Below are 22,547 nucleotides of genomic sequence, written 5' to 3' on the forward strand. Positions count from 1 at the left end.
GGCTTCCTTTATCCTTCTATGATGGTTTCTTCTCAACCTCCTTTGCTGGCTTATTCTCTTCCACCCAGCCATTAGTTGCTGAATTTCTCAGGAGTTGCTCATAGACCCTCTTCTCTCTTTCCACTCTTTTCTAGAAAAGCTTACCGTATCTTTGACTTCAGTTTCCAACTATAGGTAGTGATTCTACCCACGCTTTATTTCAAATCTCTAGGCATGACCTTTTCTCTAGACTGCAAGCATAAATAACCAGCTGTTTCCCAACCTTTTAATGTAAATGTTTTAGATATACCTTAAACTAACCATGTTCAAATAATCACACTCTTAAATCACTACCATCAAACAAGATCCTTTTCCAATGTTCCTTTAATGATACCTTTCATCCAAGTGCACAAGTCAGAAGCTTAGTAACATTCTTAACATTACCTTTTATTAAATCCCATATCCATTTCTTCACCAAAGACTGTTAATTATTACCTCCTAAGTATCTCTTACATCTCTGTACGTCTTTCTATCTGTACTGTCAAACCCTAGTCTAAACAACCAACATCTCTCTCCTGGATTGTTGTAAGCACTGTAGTATACCAACTACAGCATTGCCTTCAATAATCTGGAAAAAAAAAACCATTCTGAATGGAGAGTTTTTAGTCCACATATCTGTGAAGGAAGCATAGTCAAGTCTTAAATTAGTTTCCAAAGTACCTATAAAAATGATGATTATTCAGATATACAACAGAAACATTTATGCACATTACACATTATCATTGGTAAACACTATCTCCTGTTTTGGTCAAGTGGTAGAGAAAAGGTGAGTGACAAGTATTTTTTTTCATTCTGCCACATCTGCTCTTTCAAAACCATAGTATCTGATCTGACTTTTCTGATTCAGTCTTTTCCAGATTATTCTGGGGTCATCTGAAAGCCTGGGAAAACCCTCCTGATGTGCTTCTCCAATAAGGGTAAGAAAGTCTTTGGTATAAAGATGTTTGTCTATTTTCTCTTGGAGTAGAAGTGACTCCAGTAAAGTCTTCTTCTGTCGCAGAAAGACAGATTGGGCCAGTTCTCCTCTTTTTCTGTTGCAATGGGGACACCAAGAAGAAATGTGTTGCTTCGCTGTCGCCACCTGTTTTGGTGTGGTCCTCATGTTTTTTAGGTAGATTCTGTTCAAAAGTTCATCAGGGACAGTACAGCTTAAGGCATCTATCTCTGAAGCCTCTGCATCCAGTCTAAGCTGTGGCTTTTTATGTCTGCTGCTCTTTTTCTCCTTAGAGTTTGCTCTGTGACGGATCAGGTTTATCTTAACGGCACAAAAAGACTGCAGGGCATTCAGTTCTTCATCAGATACCCGAGTGATTTCTGCTTGAGGTTTAGTGTCTGATTGGTACTGTCCAGAGTTAGTTTCTTTGCCCTTGAGATACTTGATCCATTTTCTACTGAACTTCGTTTCATTATTTTTGTAGTCTGAAAGCTCAGATTGTTTGTGTGCAGTCTTTCCACTCTCAGGTGTGCTCCCGGAGTCATGGGGCCAGGGCTGCAGTCCTCCAGAGGGGCTGAAAGAACTGGAACTCTGTACCTCATCAGTAAAGGTCTCGCCAGAAAGGTCTGCCATAGTCCTGATGTCCGTTTGGGCCAGTTCCCCTCGCTCTTCTCAATCCCTAGGCTTCTCAGCGAATGGCTGTCACTTTGCATCAGACTCGGCTCCTCATCTGCTCTGCCCTGATTTAGACAGGCTCAGGAACTAGTCAAGCCGGAGTCCACAGGGGTAGGTCTCGGAGCAGGCGGCTTAGCAAGGATTCTCTTCCGGGCTACGCCTTCCCGGCTGCCTTGGCAACGAGGGCGGGCATGCGCAGTGGGTACTGGCGCGGAGCTCCTCCTCTTTCCCCGCCCTCCCGAGCGCAACCTCTGCCGGCGCGGCACAGGCGCAGGTCCTGCTGGCTTTGCAAAGCGGAGGCTCCGTTTGCTCTGTAGCGGCTCCTCCTTAGTGCTGTTTTAAGTACAAAATCTAACAATCCTTGAGAAAAGCTGGCCAACTGTTTTTCCTCAGGGGTCTCACAAGTGTACGTGTGTGAGGCCAGTGGGGATAGGCGGCCTCAGACTAATTCGAGAATGTATGACCGGCCAAATAAACAACAAAAATGCTGGCCAAAAAGCGCAAGCAAAAACACATCTGCAGGCCATGTAGCCAGATCACCTATATGTAGACTGTCTTAGAACAATATCGAAAGACTGAAACCATCCTGCAAGACTCCTGCCTGCGCATCTTGCACAACTTTCTGTGCTCCGGTTTTCCCAAACACGGGTTCTCAGGTTTTGGTTCCGGCAGTTCCTCGACTGGCACGTCAACACCCCTTCTCTTTATAGGATTTATTACTGCCCCTCCTTCAAGTCCCATATCCTCGGGAAGGGCTTCATAGCCACCCTGCCGCCCCCAAACTCTTTACAGCCTTTCTTTCATGGTTTGCAGCTATAAGATGATGCCCCTCACCCCATCACCCCGTTAGGTTAAAAACTCCATGAGGGCAGAAACCAAGCCTTTGTTGCCCAGCATCACCAGGTACGTGACACATTAGAAGGCATTGGATGAATCTGTGAAGTAAATGCACTGAATGACTGTGAAAACAGAAAGAAATATAACCTCACACAGATCAGTGTACTTCCAGCTCGAGAACTCCAATCTTTATCTTTCTGAACCCCCCCATTTACTCTTTTACCCATGACATATGCCTTTAAAACAGCCTTTTTAAAAACACAGTAGAATTTTATTAATAACTGTTCTCATGAATTATCATATGTTGTCTCTGAAGATTGACTTTTTCTAGGTCTTAATAAATATTTGAGTCTACGTCTTACTAAGTATCTGAGATAATTTCAAGAGAATGGGCTCTCTTGGTCAGATCTCTCTCTCTCTGTCTCTCTCTCTCTCTCACGCAGTGCTGTTATTCAGGTCTAGCCGGATATATTTAATGTTATTCCAAAAAATGTTCATCTTGGCGATGAGTCAAAGGTCTGAAATGTTCAAAAAGCATCTCTCAAATATGAACCCGCTTCACATTGATGATAAAGAGATTGCAACTTCATGTATTCAACCCAGATAATATTTTATCATATCATGTTGGTCTTTAAAAAGAGGTAGCAGATAATTTGTGGATGGTTCCAAGTGATTTCCAGCATCTCAGGGGCTCAAGATTTTCACTTTTTATTTTTATTTTAAAAACCTTCCTTATTCTCTATTTATACATAATTCATCATAACCCATATTTTCCCCAAAAACATTGATCAAAGGAGCTATACTTTATAATAAAACATATTCATATCTTCTAATTAGCTAATTATTTTTAATAACTTTATCCTATATATTCTGTTATTAACTTTTTTTTTTTTTGGTAATAATCAGCATGACTGACCCAGTAAATTGTTTAATACTCCAGCATGGGTGTTTTCCAAGGCACAGTCAGTCACAGTCCTTCCAGGGTCCTGACAAAATCTAAGGTTAGTGGAACTTGTCAAAACCTCTCCTGGCCCTCTTGCCTGGGCCTTGGACACCCATGAGTACTTTGGCTCCCTCCTGTATACTGGCTCTTTTTCTTTCACAAGCGTGTGTGAGAAGTGCCAGAGAGAATGTACTTTGGCACACACGGCATAGCATCCATCACTCAGGTGACTTCCTCTGGCAAGCTTTCCTCCAGAAACCTCAGGCATCTCTTAGGGGCTGATGGGAATGTTGGGGTCCTTTACAGAAGGAATTGTGGCTGAAGATTGCCTGGAGTGGGGTGGGAGGAATAGGAAGTAAAGAGATAAATCAGGTGCTCCTGGCTTAACCATGTGATGGCACGACTTTTATTGCCTTGCAAACACGGTCTCTTCCTTCCAAGTTCTTAATGGGGAGCAGGGCAAAGCTCTTTTTCCAGCTTTTCCTCAGCAATCAAATGTGCTTTACAGCTATGGGGCTTAACCCCAGAGAGAGGAGGTCAAAATAAATTAGTGTTTCTGTCTGATTCCCTTTTTCTCTTCTTTCTCTTTTCTCAGAGGGAGAAGGACACACTTTCAGTTTCTTCCTGTTCGGCAAGCACTTCTCCCCCTCAGGTATCATAGCTCCTTCCTTCCCAGGTGACATTTAGCCTGTACCCCTTCCTGGAGCCATTGTGGCGTTCAGGGTACCAGGAGGGAATCTAGTGTATGAATAAGGGAAATTAAGCTGACAAATCTTTCAACAATATTCTACCCTTTATGTAACCTTCTCAGCACTGTACTTGGTTCTGTGGATCAAGCAAAATGAAATATTATTTCTTCTCCTAAGGCTCTAAGATGAATGTGTCAGAAATCTCACTGTGAGAAACAATGTTTGCAGAGTAAAGAATCTTAACATCACTCATGTTAAATAATGATTTCAACTTAGAGGACAGTACTGGTTCTTCATTTCCTTAAAGTATTTTTTCCTCACAAATATCTCAATTTTTCCATCCTTTTTTTCCTGTGTGTCTTCTATAATTTTTCTAAAATTGATTGTCTTATGCACAGTTGCCTTTTACTTTAGTAATTATTATCTTGCAAAGGTAATATATGTCTATTGTACTTTAAAAGATAAGCCACCAATATTGATTTCAAGTAAGTTACCTGAATTCTGATGTCCCAAAGATTATACTATAGAGACTTATAAAACGTTTTCTATTTTTCCTTGAATAATTTTTGCTAATAGAATCTAGATTACATTTTTGTTTTATAAACTATTTTCTTCAATTAGTAATAATATGGCTTTTGCATTCAATTTGTAAAAGTTCTTTTTCAACATAATTTCAACATATTTGCTTTGTTTAGCTAATTAAATTATTTAGGCAGAAGGTATTTCCAGGGTTTTTTACTCCTCAGAATGATCAGAATGAATGTTTCTCAAGTTAAGTCTTTATATACATTCCTAGCTATACATTTATGATAAATTCCAGAAATTGTAATTGATGGTCAAATGTATGTACAATTTGAAAGCTTTTAAGATATTAATTCTTCCCTTGCACTTTTACCCCCTGCTGTAGTACGTAAAATCTAAGATATAATATTATTTTATGCATAAATACTTCAGTTTATAACTCTAGTAGTTGAGGCCTTTCTAAAAAGATAACGACATTATGATGAGTGTCACATCTAAAACTAATAATTCCTTCATATCATCTAGTAATTATTCTGTATTCAAATTTCCGTGTCAAAAATGCCTTTTTGCAAGTTGCATGCTTGTATGGAGGTCTGTTCACTGCATTTGGCTGATAGGGCTCTCAGAGCTCTTTTACTCCCCAGTTCTTCTCAAGTACAAACAATTTTAAAAAGGAAAAAGAAAAGAGCAGACAGAAATTTAGCTTTCTTCTCTGTATCTACTATTCTTTTCCCTGTAGGCAGGCAGTCATTAAAGTTTTTGGTTTATTCTTCCAAGTTTCTTTTTGAAGTTATACATCAATATTCATTTGTACAACCTTTCGTACTAAAAAATATATTCCACGTACTCTACACACTGCTTTGCACTTTCTTCTTGCTTTTTTCTTAAAAACGTATCTGGGATATCACTTCCCTTCGACCTATACGCACCTTCCTTGTTTCCCTTTACAGCTGCGTTGTATCGGAGGAAGGTGCCGCAGTAATTCCCACATTTTGATGAGCATTTTGGTCTTCTAAGGAATCAAATTTTTCTTAGCATTTGGAAAGCAATATCTCCAGTAAGATTTCTAGGACTGAAATTAGCAAATCGAAAATTCAGTCATGTGAGGTAGTTTTATTTTTCTTTCTTTTTTTAAACATATTTCCAAATTTCCCTCTATGAGGGATGTACATTTTGCATTGCTGCCAGCCATGTATAACAAGAGTGGTTCCCAAGAGCCCAGCCATCAGGCTATGTACTCAGATTTATGAATTTTTGTACATCTAATGGATGAGAAATGGTATCTCAGTGCGATCTTAAATTGAATTCTCCTTATTATAAGTGAGATTGAACACCATTTTATATGTAGAAGGGCCATTTACAGTTATTTCTTGTGCACTGTCTATTCATTTTACCCATTTTTTCCACAAGACTTTTTATTTATCCTTCTGAACTCTTAAAAAAGCACTTAAAATCACTTTAATGTTGAAAATATTAACCATTTATCTATGGGATAAGTCCCAAATGATTTTCCCACTTTGTGTTTTTATTTGCTTATGCTGTTTGCCATGCAAAAGTTGGCTTCTTTATTTCATGTAGCAAATTTATCTGTTTCCTTACTGTTCTAGAATTCTTAATCTTATTTAGAAAAATTTTGTCTACTTCCATATTATAAATAAAATCACTCGTGTTTTCTCATAGTATTTATCATTCTTTTTCTTCTCTGTGTTACCATTCTAATCCATTTATAGTTTCTTCTCTAATATGAAGAATGAACCTAATTTTATATTTTTCTGTATGGCTATCCAGTGATCCCAGCCATACTTCCCAAAATGTTCTTCGTCAACCCACTGCTTTTAGATGCTGACTTTATCATAAATTCCCACACACACTTAGTTTTTTTTTTGTTTCATTGTGGGTTTTTTTCTGGAATATCAACTTTAATACATTGGTCTGCCCTTCTGTTTCTGTATACCAACACTATACTGTTTTAACAGACTCTGTAATATGTTTTAACTTCTCATAGGGCCAGACCCCTTTCCTTCATTTTCGGGAATTTCTTATGTGTTATTTCTTTATCTTTCCAAATGAACTTTATAACCAACCTGTCTTGCTTCAGGATAAAAGTAAAAAAAAAAAAAAAGTGTATATATATATATATATAGGCTTTTATTATAATACTCTAAGTTGATAAACATTGAGGAATGTTAAATTGGGTCTTCCTACCCAGAAATATGGCCTGTCTTTACAAGTGTTCAAGTGTACTTTGGCATCTTTCAGTTAGTTTACTCATTTAGGTCCTTTATGGATTTTATTTTGTTTTATTTTGTATACTTTTATGCTAGTGACCGTAAAGGAGGTTAGTTCTTCCACTATATCTTGCAGCTGATTATTATTTACTTACTGGAATGCCGTTGACACCTGTGTTTTTATTTTATAGCCTGCTAGTTTAGTAAATGTGTATTGTTTATAGTAGCTGTATCTTTGTCTTGGATTTGTAAAACATATATAAACCTCTGATAGTTGAGAAATGGTTTGGATCTTGAAGAACAAAAATGATCTGTGTGACATAGAATTGTCCTATAAAATGCTACCATAGCAAAGCTCATATAGATGGATAGATAGATAAAATATTGAAGAAATTCATCAATTAATTTTTTATTTGTGTGGTATATTAATTTGCTAGGACCACTATAATAAAATATCACAAACTGAGTGGCTTAAATAACAGAAAATGCCTCATAGTCTAGAAACTAGAAATCTGAAATCAGGGCATTTCCAGGGCTGGGTCCTCCTGAGGGCTCTGAGGCAAGGGTCTGTTCCAGGCCTCTCTCCTTGACTAGTAGATGGCCGTCTTCATGTTCATATGGTGTTCTGCCCATATGCATGTCTGTGTGTCCAAATTTCACCCTTCATAAGGACACCAGCCATTCTGGTGTCCAATATTGGCATCCTACCTAATGACCTCATTTTAACTTGCTTACCTCTGTAAAGACCAGATCTCTAAAGGGATACACATTCTGAGGTACTGAGGGTTAGGACTTCAACAGAGGAATTTGGTGGGGTTGCAAGTGAATCCATAGCATGTGGTTTTTATGAAAAACAGATTAAAGGCTAATTTAATGGTCTGCCTCCAGGCTAGAGTTTATTGTAAAACTGCTTGTGATTTGCTAAGTGAGAAAAATAGAGTAGTTAAATACAGTGACTTAAGAAAAGACCAACTGCTTTACAGGTGTAGGTAGGGCTACATTCTAGCGAGTAAGTTCGACTTTGTTAATTAAGAAGTATCTTTGTTTTGGATGAAGGCCCTTGGAGGCCTTGTGAATACAACTTACATTCTCTGATACTGTTACAAACAGGACTGGGCAGACTTTAGAGAGAGAGATGCTCACTTTAGTGTTTTAAGTAAGAAATTATTGCTCTTCCTGGAAAATAAAAATTTAAATTTTTAATTTTAAACAGATCTTTTAAAATATTTTGATTGAAAAAAAATAAAATAGGGCACCTGAGTGATTAGGTCCCTTAAGGGTCTCCCTTCAGCTCAGGTCACAGGTCAGGATCTGTTCTTGGGGCCTGGGGATGGAGCGGCTTCAGGCTCCCTGCTCAGTGGGGAACCTGCTTCTCCTGCTCCCTCTCCCTCTGACGCTCCCCCCCCCCCACCTTGTGCATGCTTTCTCTCGCTAATAAATAAATAAAATGTTAAAAAAAAGAAAAAAATAAAATATTTTGATCGGTATATTTCAGGGTTTTTAATGTTTTTAAGCACTGATTTTCCACTGCTCCATCGGAGTATCTGGGGAAATTCCAAACAAGTTTAGGGCAGAAATTACTCAGTTATTTTAGAAATAAATAGCTCCACTATATTTAAGTGCACCAGTGGTGATATTCTTTACAACAAGTAATGTTAAATATGAATTTGAATTGTATGATTTCCTTTACTATTTTTCTTGAAAATTCCCTGATAACAACATGATATATAGGTTTTCTAGCCTTATTTACTTCCCCTTCACTGTACTTCAAATTGAGAACGATTCTCAGCATCTTTGTGCAATTTTGTGAAGTTAGGTCCCTGGGCCTCTGGGCAATACTATTTCATACTGACATTGGCATCTAGGAAATTAATATAAATCAGAACCAAATTATCATACATTCCTCTTCAAAGCACAGAGGATGTATGAAATGCATCCAGAAATAATGTCATTAACTTAAGTTTGAGTTACATAGTTTTGTGTTTTCTTGAGGGCCAGAGGTCTGTAACTCTGGATGATGGGGAAAAAGATTGGAATTCACAGCGGTTTTCCTGAAAACTACTACATAGAATGATTTTTCTTCTACTCAGTATCTTTGCAAAGCATTTTACTGTAATTTTCCTACTTACAAAGTAAGCTTTCACTGTAAAATGAATATTCATATGATTGCATAGGGTTGAATGACATAGAAATTGCAAATAATTTCATTTGAGACCAATATTTCTGTAGAACTATTTTATTGAAGTGTTCAAAGCAATCATAAAAATCTCACTATGCTCTGGAAAGACATCTAATGCAATAAATTGAGCTCACAGACTTGACTTATTTTATCTCCTTATTTTAGATAGGCATTTTCCAAAAACAAACTCTATCACTGAAGAATGTAAGACTGTTTCTTTAGAGCCTTCCATGCTTAACTTGAAAGCTGTCAACCCAGGAGGCTGAAACAGAGCAAGATTATGAAACCTGAGTGAATAGCTCATTCTTTGCGCCCATGCCCTTGCTGCGTGCTGCCCCGTGGTACAAGCCTGAGAGGTCTGCACTGTGATAGCTAATGAAGCACTTCCTTTATGTCTCACTGACCAGAACTCTTATTTGAAGCCTGTATATTATGCCACGGAAATCTCACAATATCAGCCTTTGTTCTAGCTAGCAGAGACTGTTTCTTGTCCTTTCTGTGGCTACATTTCATGCATCAGACTTGTTAGACCCTTTACTAATAAGTGTGGCTATATGCCATTAAGCTAATTCTCGCTGTTTGTAAAGTTGTAGAGTTTGTTTTTGTCTGCCCCTTTTTATTACTACATCCCCCAAAGCCAAGAGTTATACTTCTGAAATCACATGGAGATAAAAGCGTGGAGGTGAAAGCCACTGAGCCTCCCGCAAGTCCCTCCTCTTTATTAAATATGTGATAACAATTAACATTATAAGAACAAGAACAACCATAAAATTCATCAGGAATGAAGACAATGACATCAAATGAATCAACACTAATTAGACTACCTAATCCTAAGTAAGAAGTATTAAACGTGGTCCCCTTGTTATATTTTAATATATTATTCTCATACTGTGTTATGTAATTGGACATCTCCCTTCCCTCGACTACTACTACATCGATAGGCCCCAACGCAAGCTTTGATAAAGTGACCTAAAGAACAATCGGGGAGTGATTGCCGCAGCTGTCTATAAAATATGGGCTTCAGTTAACCTAAATACAAACAAGTTAGAAGGTTCATTAGCACTGATAAATTTTAAGAAGAAAAAATTATGAACCCTTTCCCCAAACTCAAGTTCTATCAGCTCCTTCATTTTTGTTTCTTGTAATATAATAGGGATAGCAGCCCCCATCTCTTGGGTGCTGTTAACGATTAAATAAAGGAATATAGACTAGAGCTTTGTTACCCAATACCAGGTAGTTGCAATCACCATCCTTGCGATTCCAGGGTAGATTTAATACAGAAGCTGAAGACTGAGATCCTTCTAGTGGGCTCCTACATTATGAGTAAACTAATTGTTAACAAGCATTCTACTTTTCTGATTCTGATTTTTTGCCTTTGTAGTCCACCCATCCAGTAAGACTTATCCAAAGCACTGATACAGTTAAATGTGTAGAAATACTTTGACCAGCAAATAACTACAAACACACAAGTTACTTCCTCAATGAAAAAAAAAAGTGGAAGTAATTAAAGCACAGAAATTCTTGGGGTACGTGGGTGGTTCAGTCAGTTGGGCATCCAACTCCTGATTTCAGCCTAGGTCATGATCTCAGGGTTGTGAGATCGAGCCGCACATTAGGCTCTGCCCCGGGTGTGGAGCCTGCCTAATATTCTCTCTTTTCCTCTCCCTCCGCAACCCCCACCTTAAAAACAAACAAACAAACAAACAAACAAGCAAAAAAAAACCAACCAAAACCAGGAATCCTTGAGCTCTACCATCTCAACATTTCTATCATCTTCATATTTTTTTCTAGTTGTCTGATCTCCCAGTTTTAGTGAGATCAAGCTTTTCAGGTCAATAGAATATAAATGTCAGAAAAGTCAATCTCACAATGCCAGCCATTGTTCTAGCTAATAGAAGCTGAATTCTTTCCTTTACTAAAATCCATGTACCACATTTGTTAAACTCTTTAAATGCAAATATATTTCCCTGCATATAATTTATTTTGCTTTCCTCCTCTCTTCATATTTTTATTTTTAAATTTTTTTCTCTTCATATTTTTAGATTAAAAAATGTTTTCTATCAAATTTTGTAATCTTTGGTTAAGGAAAGTACTGTTAGTGCATAAGGCTATCATCTGAACTAGCTTCAGATTTTGGTTTCATGTTAGGACATACGTAATAACATTATAATATATTCACATATTATAATCATAATAATAATAGCATGAAATGCAATTATGTCAGACCTATAGTTTTTCTAATAATTGTTGAATCACCTCTCCCCAACACCTATTAAAATATTTTTTAAAGTATACCAGTAAAACTATTGAATTCTAACAAAAAATTCTGAAATAATATCCCTTTTCCCCATTCGTCACCTACTATTTGTATTGCTTAGAAGTATGTTAAAGATTCAAATTAATTTTGGAGTGGCAATTGTTTGGAGTGGGAATTGAAAATTACAATTATGGTTTCTGCCAACTTTTTTTTAAAGATTACATGTAGATTTCCATTTCTAAGTATTTCACTATATCATAGGAGAAGATATCTAGGTGTCTATTTAATACATGACAAGTGTATCTGAACAAAATGATTAACTAAGGTAAAGAGAATTGTCATTGTACTTTGCCAGTATTTCTGGCAATTTATGTTTGAGTTTTAAATTCTCCACTTTATTGGATGTTACTTAAAGTGAGTACTGTTTTTTCCATCTGTTTGGCCTGTCCGCCCCACCCCCACCTCCCAGCATCAAACTATCTCACAGTCATTTCTGCCATGGCCCAGTGACTCAGCAACATTGTGTTCTAAGGCATGCGGAGCAAAAGGAATGCCAAGCAACATACTTCCACCTATGTAGTATTCTCTTTCCCATAAAAAGACAGCAGATTTTTTTAAAAAAACAAGTAATTTGATTTCCTATGCTTTTTTCTACTGTTACGAAATATCTGGAGATGCTTGTGCCATCAAAAGTCTAGAATTATTAGATATTAATGTAATTGGGTAATAGGAGTATGGTCAAGAAATGGTGGTTATGAGGTTAGAAACTCATGAAACACAGGAAGGAAACCTGCGCATGAGTCAAGGAGTCTGAATCCTTGGGATCATCCATGTGTCCTTCCTCTCCCCAGATCCCCCCAGTCACAAAATCCTGTCCTGACCTCCCCCCCACCCAGGCTGCTTCTCTTCAGTCACACCCCCGACACTGACATCCTTCACTAGATCCAGGGCACCTGTCTTCAAGTTGGCCTCACAACCTCTACACTCTTCCCATACCCTTCACTTCCTTTCTCCCTTCCTTCCACTCCAACACCTCTCCGAATAATTATCCACATTGCAACTAGGGTAGAGCGCAGCTCCCCTTCTTGTTGCTTCTCATTGGTTTGTCTGGGCTGGAACCATAGCTGACATAAGTTGGCTCTTTCCGATTGAAAACAAAACAAAAAAACAGTGAAACATTTAGGATAATAGTTACTAAGGTCTCTATATAAAAAATACTTGAGGAAGAAGGAGAAAGGAAATTGCTTAAGCACCTGAAAATTCCCCTGAGAAAGAGCCTAACACTCAGTATTCAACAGCAGCTTTCCCCTGTCTTTTACCCATTGTCTTCACTGATTACTACCCATCCTTCAGGTCTCGGCTTATGCATCATCTGAGACAAACCTTTCCGTTCGACCTCTACTGCTCCTGCTTTCAGGAAACAGAATACGCATGCAGCAATGACCACATTATAAATAAGTCTACAGCGGTGTCGTAGGTTCACGGTAGGTCATAACTGGTAGACTGTAAGCCCTGCCAGGACTGCAAAAAGTCTGTCTTCTTCACCATTAAGTTCTAGGTCTTGTACATATCAGACCATCAGTACATTTTGAAAATAATAAATGAATTAGATGATCAAATCATTGATTTGTTGGTCTGCCAACAGAGGGCAGCATCTCTGATGGCTTCCTCCTGAGAAGTAAGCCTAGGCTTTCCCTGCTTTTGTGTTGCATGTAATACTGAGTCAGGTACTTGAAATAATTGGCCCGCCAGGCCTCATTCAGTAGAAGGCACACCAGTTAAATGGCCAGCCTGTGTCCACATTGGCATGTGGCCTGGCCTGAGCAGCAGCGTCAGGTGGTGCAGCCCAGTGACCTCTGCCCCAAAACCCCTTAGCAGGAGACTGCAGGAAACAGCATCACGAGGGAGTCCTCCGAAGAGGCAGTATACTGGGAAGGCACCAAGCATAGGCCCCAATAGCTTTTCTCAAATTCCTCTGTGCTTTAAAATCACCTTTTAAAATATTGGGTGGTAGCCAGACCACCCCCAATGATGATTAAATCAGAATCTTTGGCGGGGGAGGGGGGGGCGGTGGACCCAGACATCAGTATTTTCTTTAATGCTCTAGGGGATTCCAGTGTGCAGCCACGTTACAGATCCTACACTTCAGGACCCTATTATCAGTGTTTTAGGACCAGGAGCGTTGGCATCACCTGGCAGAGTCTTACAAGGGACATGGTCCCTCTCAGACCAACTGAATTGGAATTTGCACATTAAAACAAAGCCTTCCATAATTCCTATGCATGTTGAGGCTTGAGAAGCACTGCTCTATGACACCTGTTCTAAATACCCTTTTATAAATAGCCCCACTTCCCATTACTACAGTATGCTAGGCCAGTACTCTTTCTCCTCTCTCTTTCTGCCATTTGCCCTTCTCCCGCATCTCTGCTCCAGCCGTTCAGACCTACAGTTGCTGGATGTGCCACCCTCTTTCATTCTTAGCAAATTGGTATTTTTCACACTATAAAATACTTTAACATTCAGAAAGTTCAGACGACAGATATAACTAGAACCCTTGCACCCACCACTAGCATGCAACAAAAATGATTGGGTTCTTTGTCGTTAAAAAGCAAAAACATGCTACAGATAGTAAAATTAAAGCTACCTGGTCATCCTAACCAGTTTTATTCCTTACCATTCCTCCCCAAATGTGTTCACTACTCCAAAACTGGTATATTTTATATCTTTCCAAACATGCTTTTTTTTTTTTTTTTCCGCTTGGAATAACATAGCAAATAAAACATACAAGAAGCTTGACCTCAGACAGCTTATATTCTACTGTTTGGAGACATATAATCATAATAAATCAGTGAATTACATGAGAAGGTGGTATGTGAAATGGAGAAAAATAGAGCACAGAAGACTGTGAGCGAGGAAGCTCTGAGGAATTTTGTCATTTTAAATTGGGAAGATCTCTCCAAAGAGATGAGATTGGAACAGACATGAAGGAGGTCAGGGAATGAGCCATGAAGTTGGTGAGGAAAAGCATACAGACTAAGGGAACGGCAAGAGCAAATGTCTTCCACTGAGAGCAGTCTGGCATGCTTGAAGAACAGCAGAAGTGTTTGGGCTGCCTAGAGTAGACGCAAGGAATTGGAGGTTAATAGTGGAGCATGAATTGAAAACCTTATCATGTAGGGCCTTGTCGGCTCTTATAAACTCTTTGGGATTTGCTGTGAGTGAGAGAAATAGCCATTAGAATATTTTGAGCAAACATTTTAACAAGATATAGCTGGCTGCTCTGACAGATTTTAGGGGAGGAAGGGGGGAGTATTATGGTGTTGGAGTACAAAGATAGAAGCAGCAAAAGTCCAAGCAAGAGATCACAGTTTCTCAAACCAGAATGGTAGCAGTGGGAGTGGTAAGAAATGGTTGTAGTTTAGAGATATTTTGAAATTGGAGCTTAAGAGATTTCTCAGTGGCGTTGGGCATGAGATGTGAGGAAGAAGAGAGTCAAGGATGAGAAACTGGAAGGATTGAGTTATCAGTAATGCAAATAGAAAAGATTAAAAGACAAGCAATTGGTGGGGAAGACTGAAAGAGCAATGTTTGGAAATTTTAACTCTGAGATGCCTCTTGGACACCTAAGTGGAGATTTCAAGTACATACTCTCATATGTAAGTCTGGAAACCAAGGAAGAAGACGGATGGCGATATAGAAGTTTGAAAGTCATGTGTATATAGATAGTTTTCAAAACCATGAGACTGGATGAGATCACAAGGAGAGTGTTTATAGATGGGAAGATAAACAAGCGAGCCCTGTGGACTCTAATATCGAGGATAGGGATATGAGGGGATCCAGCAAAGAACACTGAGAAGGAGTAGCAAGGGAGATTCGGAGAAAACCAGGAGGACGTAGTGTTCTGGAAGCCCAGCGAAGAAAGTATTCCAAACAGGAGGAAGTCATTAACCATAGCAAATGTCCTTAAGCTAGATAAAGGCTGAGAATCAACCATCAGACTTATTAATGTGGAGGACTTTGGTGACCTGGACAAGAATAACTTTGAGTTAGGGGAATCAAAAATTCATGGGAACTAGTTTTATAGAGAACCAGAAGAGAGAAAATAGAAGCAATGTGTGTAGGTAACTCTGTTGAAATGCTTTGCTATAAAGGGAAACAATAAAAAAAAAATGAGAAATAGCTGGAGGTGCAAGTCGACTCAAGAGAGGATTGTTTTTAATATGAGAGAAAAACAGTATGTGAGCATGCTGATGAGAAATCCAATCAACTGGGAAAATATGCAGAGGCAGGAGACAGGAAGAGAAAGGCAGGTAAGAGAGGAAGGGATTTAGTACATGCATGGAAAGGCTTTAGAGAGATGCACAGATACTTCATCTAAAATAATAGAAAGAAAGGTGATGTATACATACGTAAAAGCTGCTGGTACGTAATTTGCAATATAATGATTTATAAAGGTTACTTCATTGATCGTTAATAATCAGTGGCACATTAGTAGCTGCTACTATCAAAACTTAATATGTTAAGGTTCTGTGGGTATTGGTAGCTATTGCATTAATGAGACTAATATTGTGTAAGCTGAAGTAACAAGATTTTAGTTTGCTGTTCCTATTCCTAATTCTGTGGCTAGGTAATGACAGCCAGCTAAATTCCTTAAAAACTACTGCTTTACCTTGAACGGAAATCTTTCCTCCAATATACCATTATAGAAGGGGATGAAAGAAAGGAGAGAGTAACCCTGATCAACCCCATGATCAACACCCAGACTTGTTTGTAGGCAAATCAATTTTAAGAAACAAATATGAAGCCAGATTCCCTTAAAATTCTCTGTGCCTACATATGTCTAGAAAATCTTTCAGTGCTCCCAGAGATAAGTGTGTGCAAATTGAAGACCATCATTTGGAAGAATGAGTGCTAAACTCAAAATCTAAAAGCTCAGTTCTGGAGTGCCTGGGTGGCACAGGTGATTAAGCATCCAACTCTTGGTTTCAGCTCAGGTCCGTATCTCAGGGTCATGAGACTGAGCCCCACATAGGGCTCTTCACTCAGCATGGAGTCTGCTTGAGATTCTCTCTCCCTCTCCCTCTGCCCCTCCCACTCATGCTCACCCTCTCTCTTTCTCTCTCTCTCTAAAATAAGTAAATAAATCTTTAAAAGCTCAGTTCTTAGTCTTGGCTCACTATAACCCACTGTATAAATCACTTAATTCACTGAATCTTAATTCTGTCTTTGCAAAGTAGGTGAGTTGGGCTAAGACAATATTTTCCAAAGAATTCTCAAATTAACATTCCCCGTGAAGTGTTCTTAATTAAAGAAGTTTGGGAAATGCTATAAACTGTGCTGTTTTTGCAGTTAATACAATGCACAGTGGTAGAGTGAATTCACTGAGAATTCTTGTACGAGAAAAAACTGTTTATCTTCATTTATCCCATTGATTAGTTCTAGACTAATTCACTGTAAAAATGTGAGAGTTTTTTGTGTGTTAAAGAACAGATTTAAAGGATCTCTGAGCCAGAATTTTCTATGATCCTTTCTAGCTGTATAGTTCCATGATTTAAAAATATATATGTATATTTATTTATTTATTTATTTATTTATTTTTTAAAGATTTTATTTATTTATTTGACAGAGATAGAGACAGCCAGCGAGAGAGGGAACACAAGCAGGCGGAGTGGGAGAGGAAGAAGCAGGCTCCTAGCGGAGAAGCCTGATGTGGGGCTCGATCCCCGAACGCTGGGATCACGCCCTGAGCCGAAGGCAGACGCTTAACCGCTGCGCCACCCAGGCGCCCCTATTTTTTAATTAAAGTATAATTAACATACAGTGTTATTTTATTAGTTTCAGGTGTTAATATAGTGATTCAACATTTCAGTACATGCCTCAGGCTCATAATGATAAGTGTACTCTTAATCCACTCTACCTACTTCACCCGCTCACCCCCTCCCAACTTCCCCTCTGGCAACCAGCAATTTGTTCTCTATATTTAAGAGTCTGTTTTTTTGTTTGTCTCGTTTTTTTTTCTTTGTTCATTTGTTTTGTTTCTTAAATTCCACATATAAGTAAAAATCATATGGTATTTGTCTTTCTCTGACTGACTTATTTCACTTAGTGTTATACCCTCTAGATCCATCCGTGTTGTTTCAAATGGCAAGATTGAACTCTTCTTTATGACTCTGTAGTTCCGTGATGAGACATGAAACATGCAGCTAGATTCAAGTCATAACTGTAGTCAACAATCTGATTAAATGAGTCATCTATTCGATAGGGTTTAAGCTAATTTTAAGACCGCTAAAGCTGCTTTAGAAATAACTAAAAGAATGTATGCAATATTCTGCTCTAAGATTCTGTTATTTCATTTCTTTTCTCTTTCTACAAAGTGCTTCTGCAGAAAACCATATGCCTCCATATATTTATTTCTTCACCATGGTACAGGAATGAGGATTATCCTCATCCTTAGTATTAAAATTCAAATCATCCTTAAACATCTCAAGCGGATCATGCCAGACCTCAGTCTTGGTTAGTGTTTCTCTATTGTATGGTTAGGGTAGTTGTCTGGCTCTCAGATCAGATTTTGGAGTCTCAGGGATGAAGATACATCACTTGTTTTTCTAATCTCAGTACCTGCCTGGCACCTCGTAAGCACAGTAAATATTTCTTTCATGAATATAGCTGTTTCTGCCTAGCCACATGGATTTTAAAAACATGCCAGATAGTCATCTTTGAAAACAATGGAAAGGAAAAAAAAGTATAATGCATTGCTAGACTGACTTTAAGCTCCAGTATTTTCCTGTGATCCTTGAAAATCTGAATGTATTACATCCCTAAATTGCCTTTGTCTATTTTGGCAGTAATACTCTCAGAGTTCTTTTGGAGATTAGTTTAATATGACCTTCCATTCCTGAAACCATGCAGGCCTATTTCAATCAACCTGTTCTTTTCCAGATGTTTTCTCTACCACATCCTTTTTATATGGTTTAAAAATTTAATCCCTCTGCTGTTTAATGTATCAACCTTTTTTAGACTAATTGTGTCGCATATATGAACTGTGTGTGTTAAGTACACAGCAATGATTCTGTGTGATTTCACTGGGATACTTCATAGATGTGTGGAAACACAGATAATTGAAATGTAATCATAGGGTTAAAGCAGCTAAATTTGCTTACCTTACCTAGTTCTTTGTAGTACATTTTAAAGAATTTTCGGCTCAGATGGAAGTACTTTCTAGTACAGTTTTTAACTTTGTGCAGGATAATGAGCTCCCAAAGAAAAGACTTTTGAAAAAGCTATTAACTTTCCTGTAACACAGTTATGTTACCTGACCTTCAGTGTTTTCTCCTAATACTTAGAATCCCATTAAGACTGATTATCAAACATAACAGACTTTAGAAGATTTGACTTAATTTCTACTTAAGATGTTATGTCCTTGCTGTGGTTTTACTGCTAATTTTTACCAGCCCCAGAGTAAGAAAATCAGTCTTTTTTTTTTTTTAAGATTTTATTTATTTATTCGACAGAGATAGAGACAGCCAGCGAGAGAGGGAACACAAGCAGGGGGAGTGGGAGAGGAAGAAGCAGGCTCCCAGCGGAGGAGCCTGATGTGGGGCTCGATCCCAGAACGCCGGGATCACGCCCTGAGCCGAAGGCAGACGCTTAACTGCTGTGCCACCCAGGTGCCCCCAGTCTTTTTTTTTTTAATAAGGGGAGACTTACTTCTTGGTTTTTAATATAGTTGGTCAATTATAACTAAATTTAAAGGAAAGGGAAAAGCTCAAAAAATTTGGGGAAATAAAATATGAAAGAGAAGAGTTCTTTTACTGAAAAAATAATTACAATTGTAATTTCATGCAATACATTCCAATATTCTTCTGGAACACAAAAAAGTATTTTCTGAAAAGAGAAATTCTGTTGTCAAAAACATGGGAGATGCTCCCTATGACTCAGCTAAAAAAATTAGTCAACAATAATACAAATCTGAAGAAACTAGAATGTGTTTGTTACCACCAATCTTGTTGTTTACCAATATTTTGTCATAGAAATACACCATATTTCCAAAAAAATTTTTAATTAAAAAAAAGAAATATACCATATTTCTATGCTATCGAGAAGTGGTGTCCTCTTAAGATATGTTATCAACTAAAGCCGTAGTATTGCTAATCCACAGAAAAGCTGGTCGGAGTAAGTATAGTTTCTTATACCGCCAGTACACCAATTTTTATATCAAACTTCTTTTTTCCAGAAGTGATAAAATTTAGGCATATTTTTATAATTATATTATTGTGCTTAAGGCAAATATTTGACATTATGTGAGCACCAATGGTATGCCAGGTGGTTATACTAAAAAGAATTACCTCAGGTTTAACTGAGACTATTTTTCTTGAAAAAAATATAAACAAGGCACATTAACTTTGAAGAAAAATGTCTTAGCAATTGATGTAAGGCAATTGAATATCTCTAATGGAACTGGAGTAAAAGGATGGGGGTGAACTCATTCATTTAATAATTCTCTACCATTTTCAGATGAATAATCCTTTGGGACATCTAAGTAAATGCCTTGAATATCCCTTCTTTTACTTTTCTAAATATTTATTTTGTATTTCTTATTTAAAAATTCCTTAATGTTCTCCATCATCTTCATACTTACTTGTGTATTCCAGACCCTCACATATCTCTCCAAATCTCACCCCTTATTTTCCCTCTGGAAACTAATTCATTAAACCAGTTTAATACTGGATGTTTGGCTTACAAGAACAAATGAGATAGACCCAGAAAGACAAATACTAGTCAAGTTGTGTGAGTGTTAAAAACAGCCAATATGGGAGTATAGAATGCTCTGGAAACATATAATAGAGTTAGCTGATCCAGTGTGTGTGTGTGTGTGTGTGTGTGTGTGTGTGTGTGTGTGTGTGGTGGGGAGGACAGTTAAGCTTAACATGAACTAATAACAACAGCAAATATGTCCTAGGCACTATGTCAATATATATATATTAGCACTTAACTTCCGGTACTCAGTGTTTGGGGACTTAATATTAGCATTTCATATTTTAAGTCTTATTTTTGATCAATCTGTGTTGAAGTGTGGGGTGCTTGAGAAAATTTTAAAGAACTATTAACACTTGAATAGAATCTTAAATATGACGAAATTTCATTCAGAAGACAAAGGAGAGATAGTCCAAGAAAGGCAGCAGCCAGTGAGGAATTAATGAGATATAAGGGTGTTTCAGGAAATGGCAAGTATTTCGAAATGGCTAAAGCGTCTATGGAGATAGGTGCTAGGAACAGATATTAGAGCAGAGGAGGCAGATATATGAAGGTGGGGATTGAGGCAAGGGCACAAATAGAGGCTAAACATTTAAAAATATAAGTCAAGCTAGCAAATACTTAGATAAAATATGTTGTATTTCCCAACCTCAACAAATATGCCTTCTTGATGACTGCTGCCAGCAGAGGGAAAACCCACAAACCTTCATGACATTGAGAGCAATAGGATGTAACGACCTTTCCTTGGAGAACAAAGAACAACAGATGGAACGAAGTATTTCCTTAGCGCCTGGAGAGTGTTAGTCAGGAGAGTGATATGTACAGTTATAGGTTACGTTATGTCACTGACAGAAGTACCCATTTTCTTTGTTACATTTAATAAATGTGACTTGTGATGTGAGTAGCCTTTTAAGTTTTGAGTCCATAGCAAGAGAGCTCCTCTTACCCAAGTCTATGTGAAGGCATTTTCATATAGTGCTGAAGGCTTTGAGTTCTATTTATAAAGCCATGGAAAGATCAACATTTGATCAATAATAAGAATCTCTAGGGCCGCCTGGGTGGCTCAGTCGTTAAGCGTTTGCCTTGGCTCAGGGCTTGATCGCAGAGTCCTGGGATCGAGCCCCACATCAGGCTCCTCCGCTGGGAGCCTGCTTCCTCCTCTCCCACTCCCCCTGCCTGTGTTCCCTCTCTCGCTGGCTGTCTCTCTCTCCGTCGAATAAATAAATAAAATCTTAAAAAAAAAAAAAATAAATAAATGATAAGAATCTCCAGAGGGTTATAAAAAAAATCTGTTCAGTTGTTTATCATGGGTTCTGAATTAAAAATACTATTATTTCCAGCTAAACTGATTTTGATACAAGGTAATACTTCTATTATTATATCATCAGGTTTCTGTCCGATAATGTAAAATTTTCCTCATTATTTAAGTGGAGCAGTCATATGCAATAAAAGTAGTTGATTCATCAAAGGATCTTAAGAAATTACATGTCATAGATATTTAACATATGATGATTATTAAGCTAAGAGTGTGTTTCTTCTCTACAACTTAATTTAAGAAGAAAGGCCTTCTCCAAAGACGACTTCACTCTAGGATACATAGAGTGTCTATTTCAGGAAATGGAGGGTTGTTTTAACAATATACAGCATTCCAGAGACTCTTGCCAAGTTATGACAGAAACCATGAGTGATGAATAAAATATGGAAGATGGAAAGAAGCCTAAACCTGGGATATAATATTCCAAAGTGATTAGGGCCAATTACTAAGATGTCGACCCCGTTGGAAGCCTAGCCTATCTTCTAATGCTGGCTTTCATTATCAAAGGACAGTACAGACTGAGCGGACCCTATAATAAAAGACCCAAGAGAACAGGGGGCTTTGGTATTTCCTTAGTTTGCATGAAACTTCAGCGTGGAAGGAGAATGACATGTTGGTGATTCATGGATGAACCAGTCATATTCTGTAAATGAGACATCTGGAAGGTGATTTCAAGTTGCACCTTAAGCATAATCTTGTAAAACTCTGCAGCTAAATATGGCTTTTAAAAATGTTCCTCTGTTGAATCCAATATAAAGGATGTAATTCAATCCTGTTATGGCTTTTTAAAGTGTTCCAAAATACTTCATCATATTAAAATAGTTTTTCAAGATTGAGATTCATAAACATTTTACATTGCAACTGATTAAAAGAAAACAAATTCTTGAATTCTTGGTCTATTTTTAATGCTAGAGAATTAAATTGCAGAATAATTTCAGGCCATGAAATTCAATGGGTATTTAGAATTTATGGCAGTCTGCAATTATTGCTGAAACAAAGATTAATGACCAATATGAGAAAAGCATTACATCTGACAAGCTGACCATGGGCCTATAAATAGCACATCCTTTACAGGATTTTCAAAACTATTTTTGACTTTATAAAAAAATAAGAATTCCAAAAAAATTGTTTTCTTAATCCCTTCCCCTATTCTCTTCAACATATCTTTGAAGCCA

The 22,547-nt window shown here is 37.8% G+C and overlaps 1 protein-coding gene across 1 annotated transcript; it reads right to left on the reverse strand.

Moving 5' to 3' along the window:
• Window positions 1-345: 345 nt before the first annotated feature.
• CUNH8orf48 (chromosome unknown C8orf48 homolog) lies at window positions 346-1,795 on the reverse strand. Its single transcript, XM_008710885.1, has one exon. The coding sequence runs from the start codon at window positions 1,604-1,606 to the stop codon at window positions 827-829; it is 780 nt and encodes a 259-aa protein (XP_008709107.1). The 5' UTR covers window positions 1,607-1,795; the 3' UTR covers window positions 346-826.
• Window positions 1,796-22,547: the final 20,752 nt, after the last annotated feature.

The sequence above is a fragment of the Ursus maritimus genome, unplaced genomic scaffold (genome assembly GCF_017311325.1).
Source record: "Ursus maritimus isolate PB19 unplaced genomic scaffold, ASM1731132v1 scaffold_28, whole genome shotgun sequence".
In the NCBI taxonomy this organism is placed as follows: Eukaryota; Metazoa; Chordata; class Mammalia; order Carnivora; family Ursidae; genus Ursus; species Ursus maritimus.

Excerpts from the sequence above, each read along its gene's own strand:
- CUNH8orf48 (XM_008710885.1), bottom strand. The coding sequence starts at position 1,606 with ATGGCAGACCTTTCTGGCGAGACCTTTACTGATGAGGTACAGAGTTCC.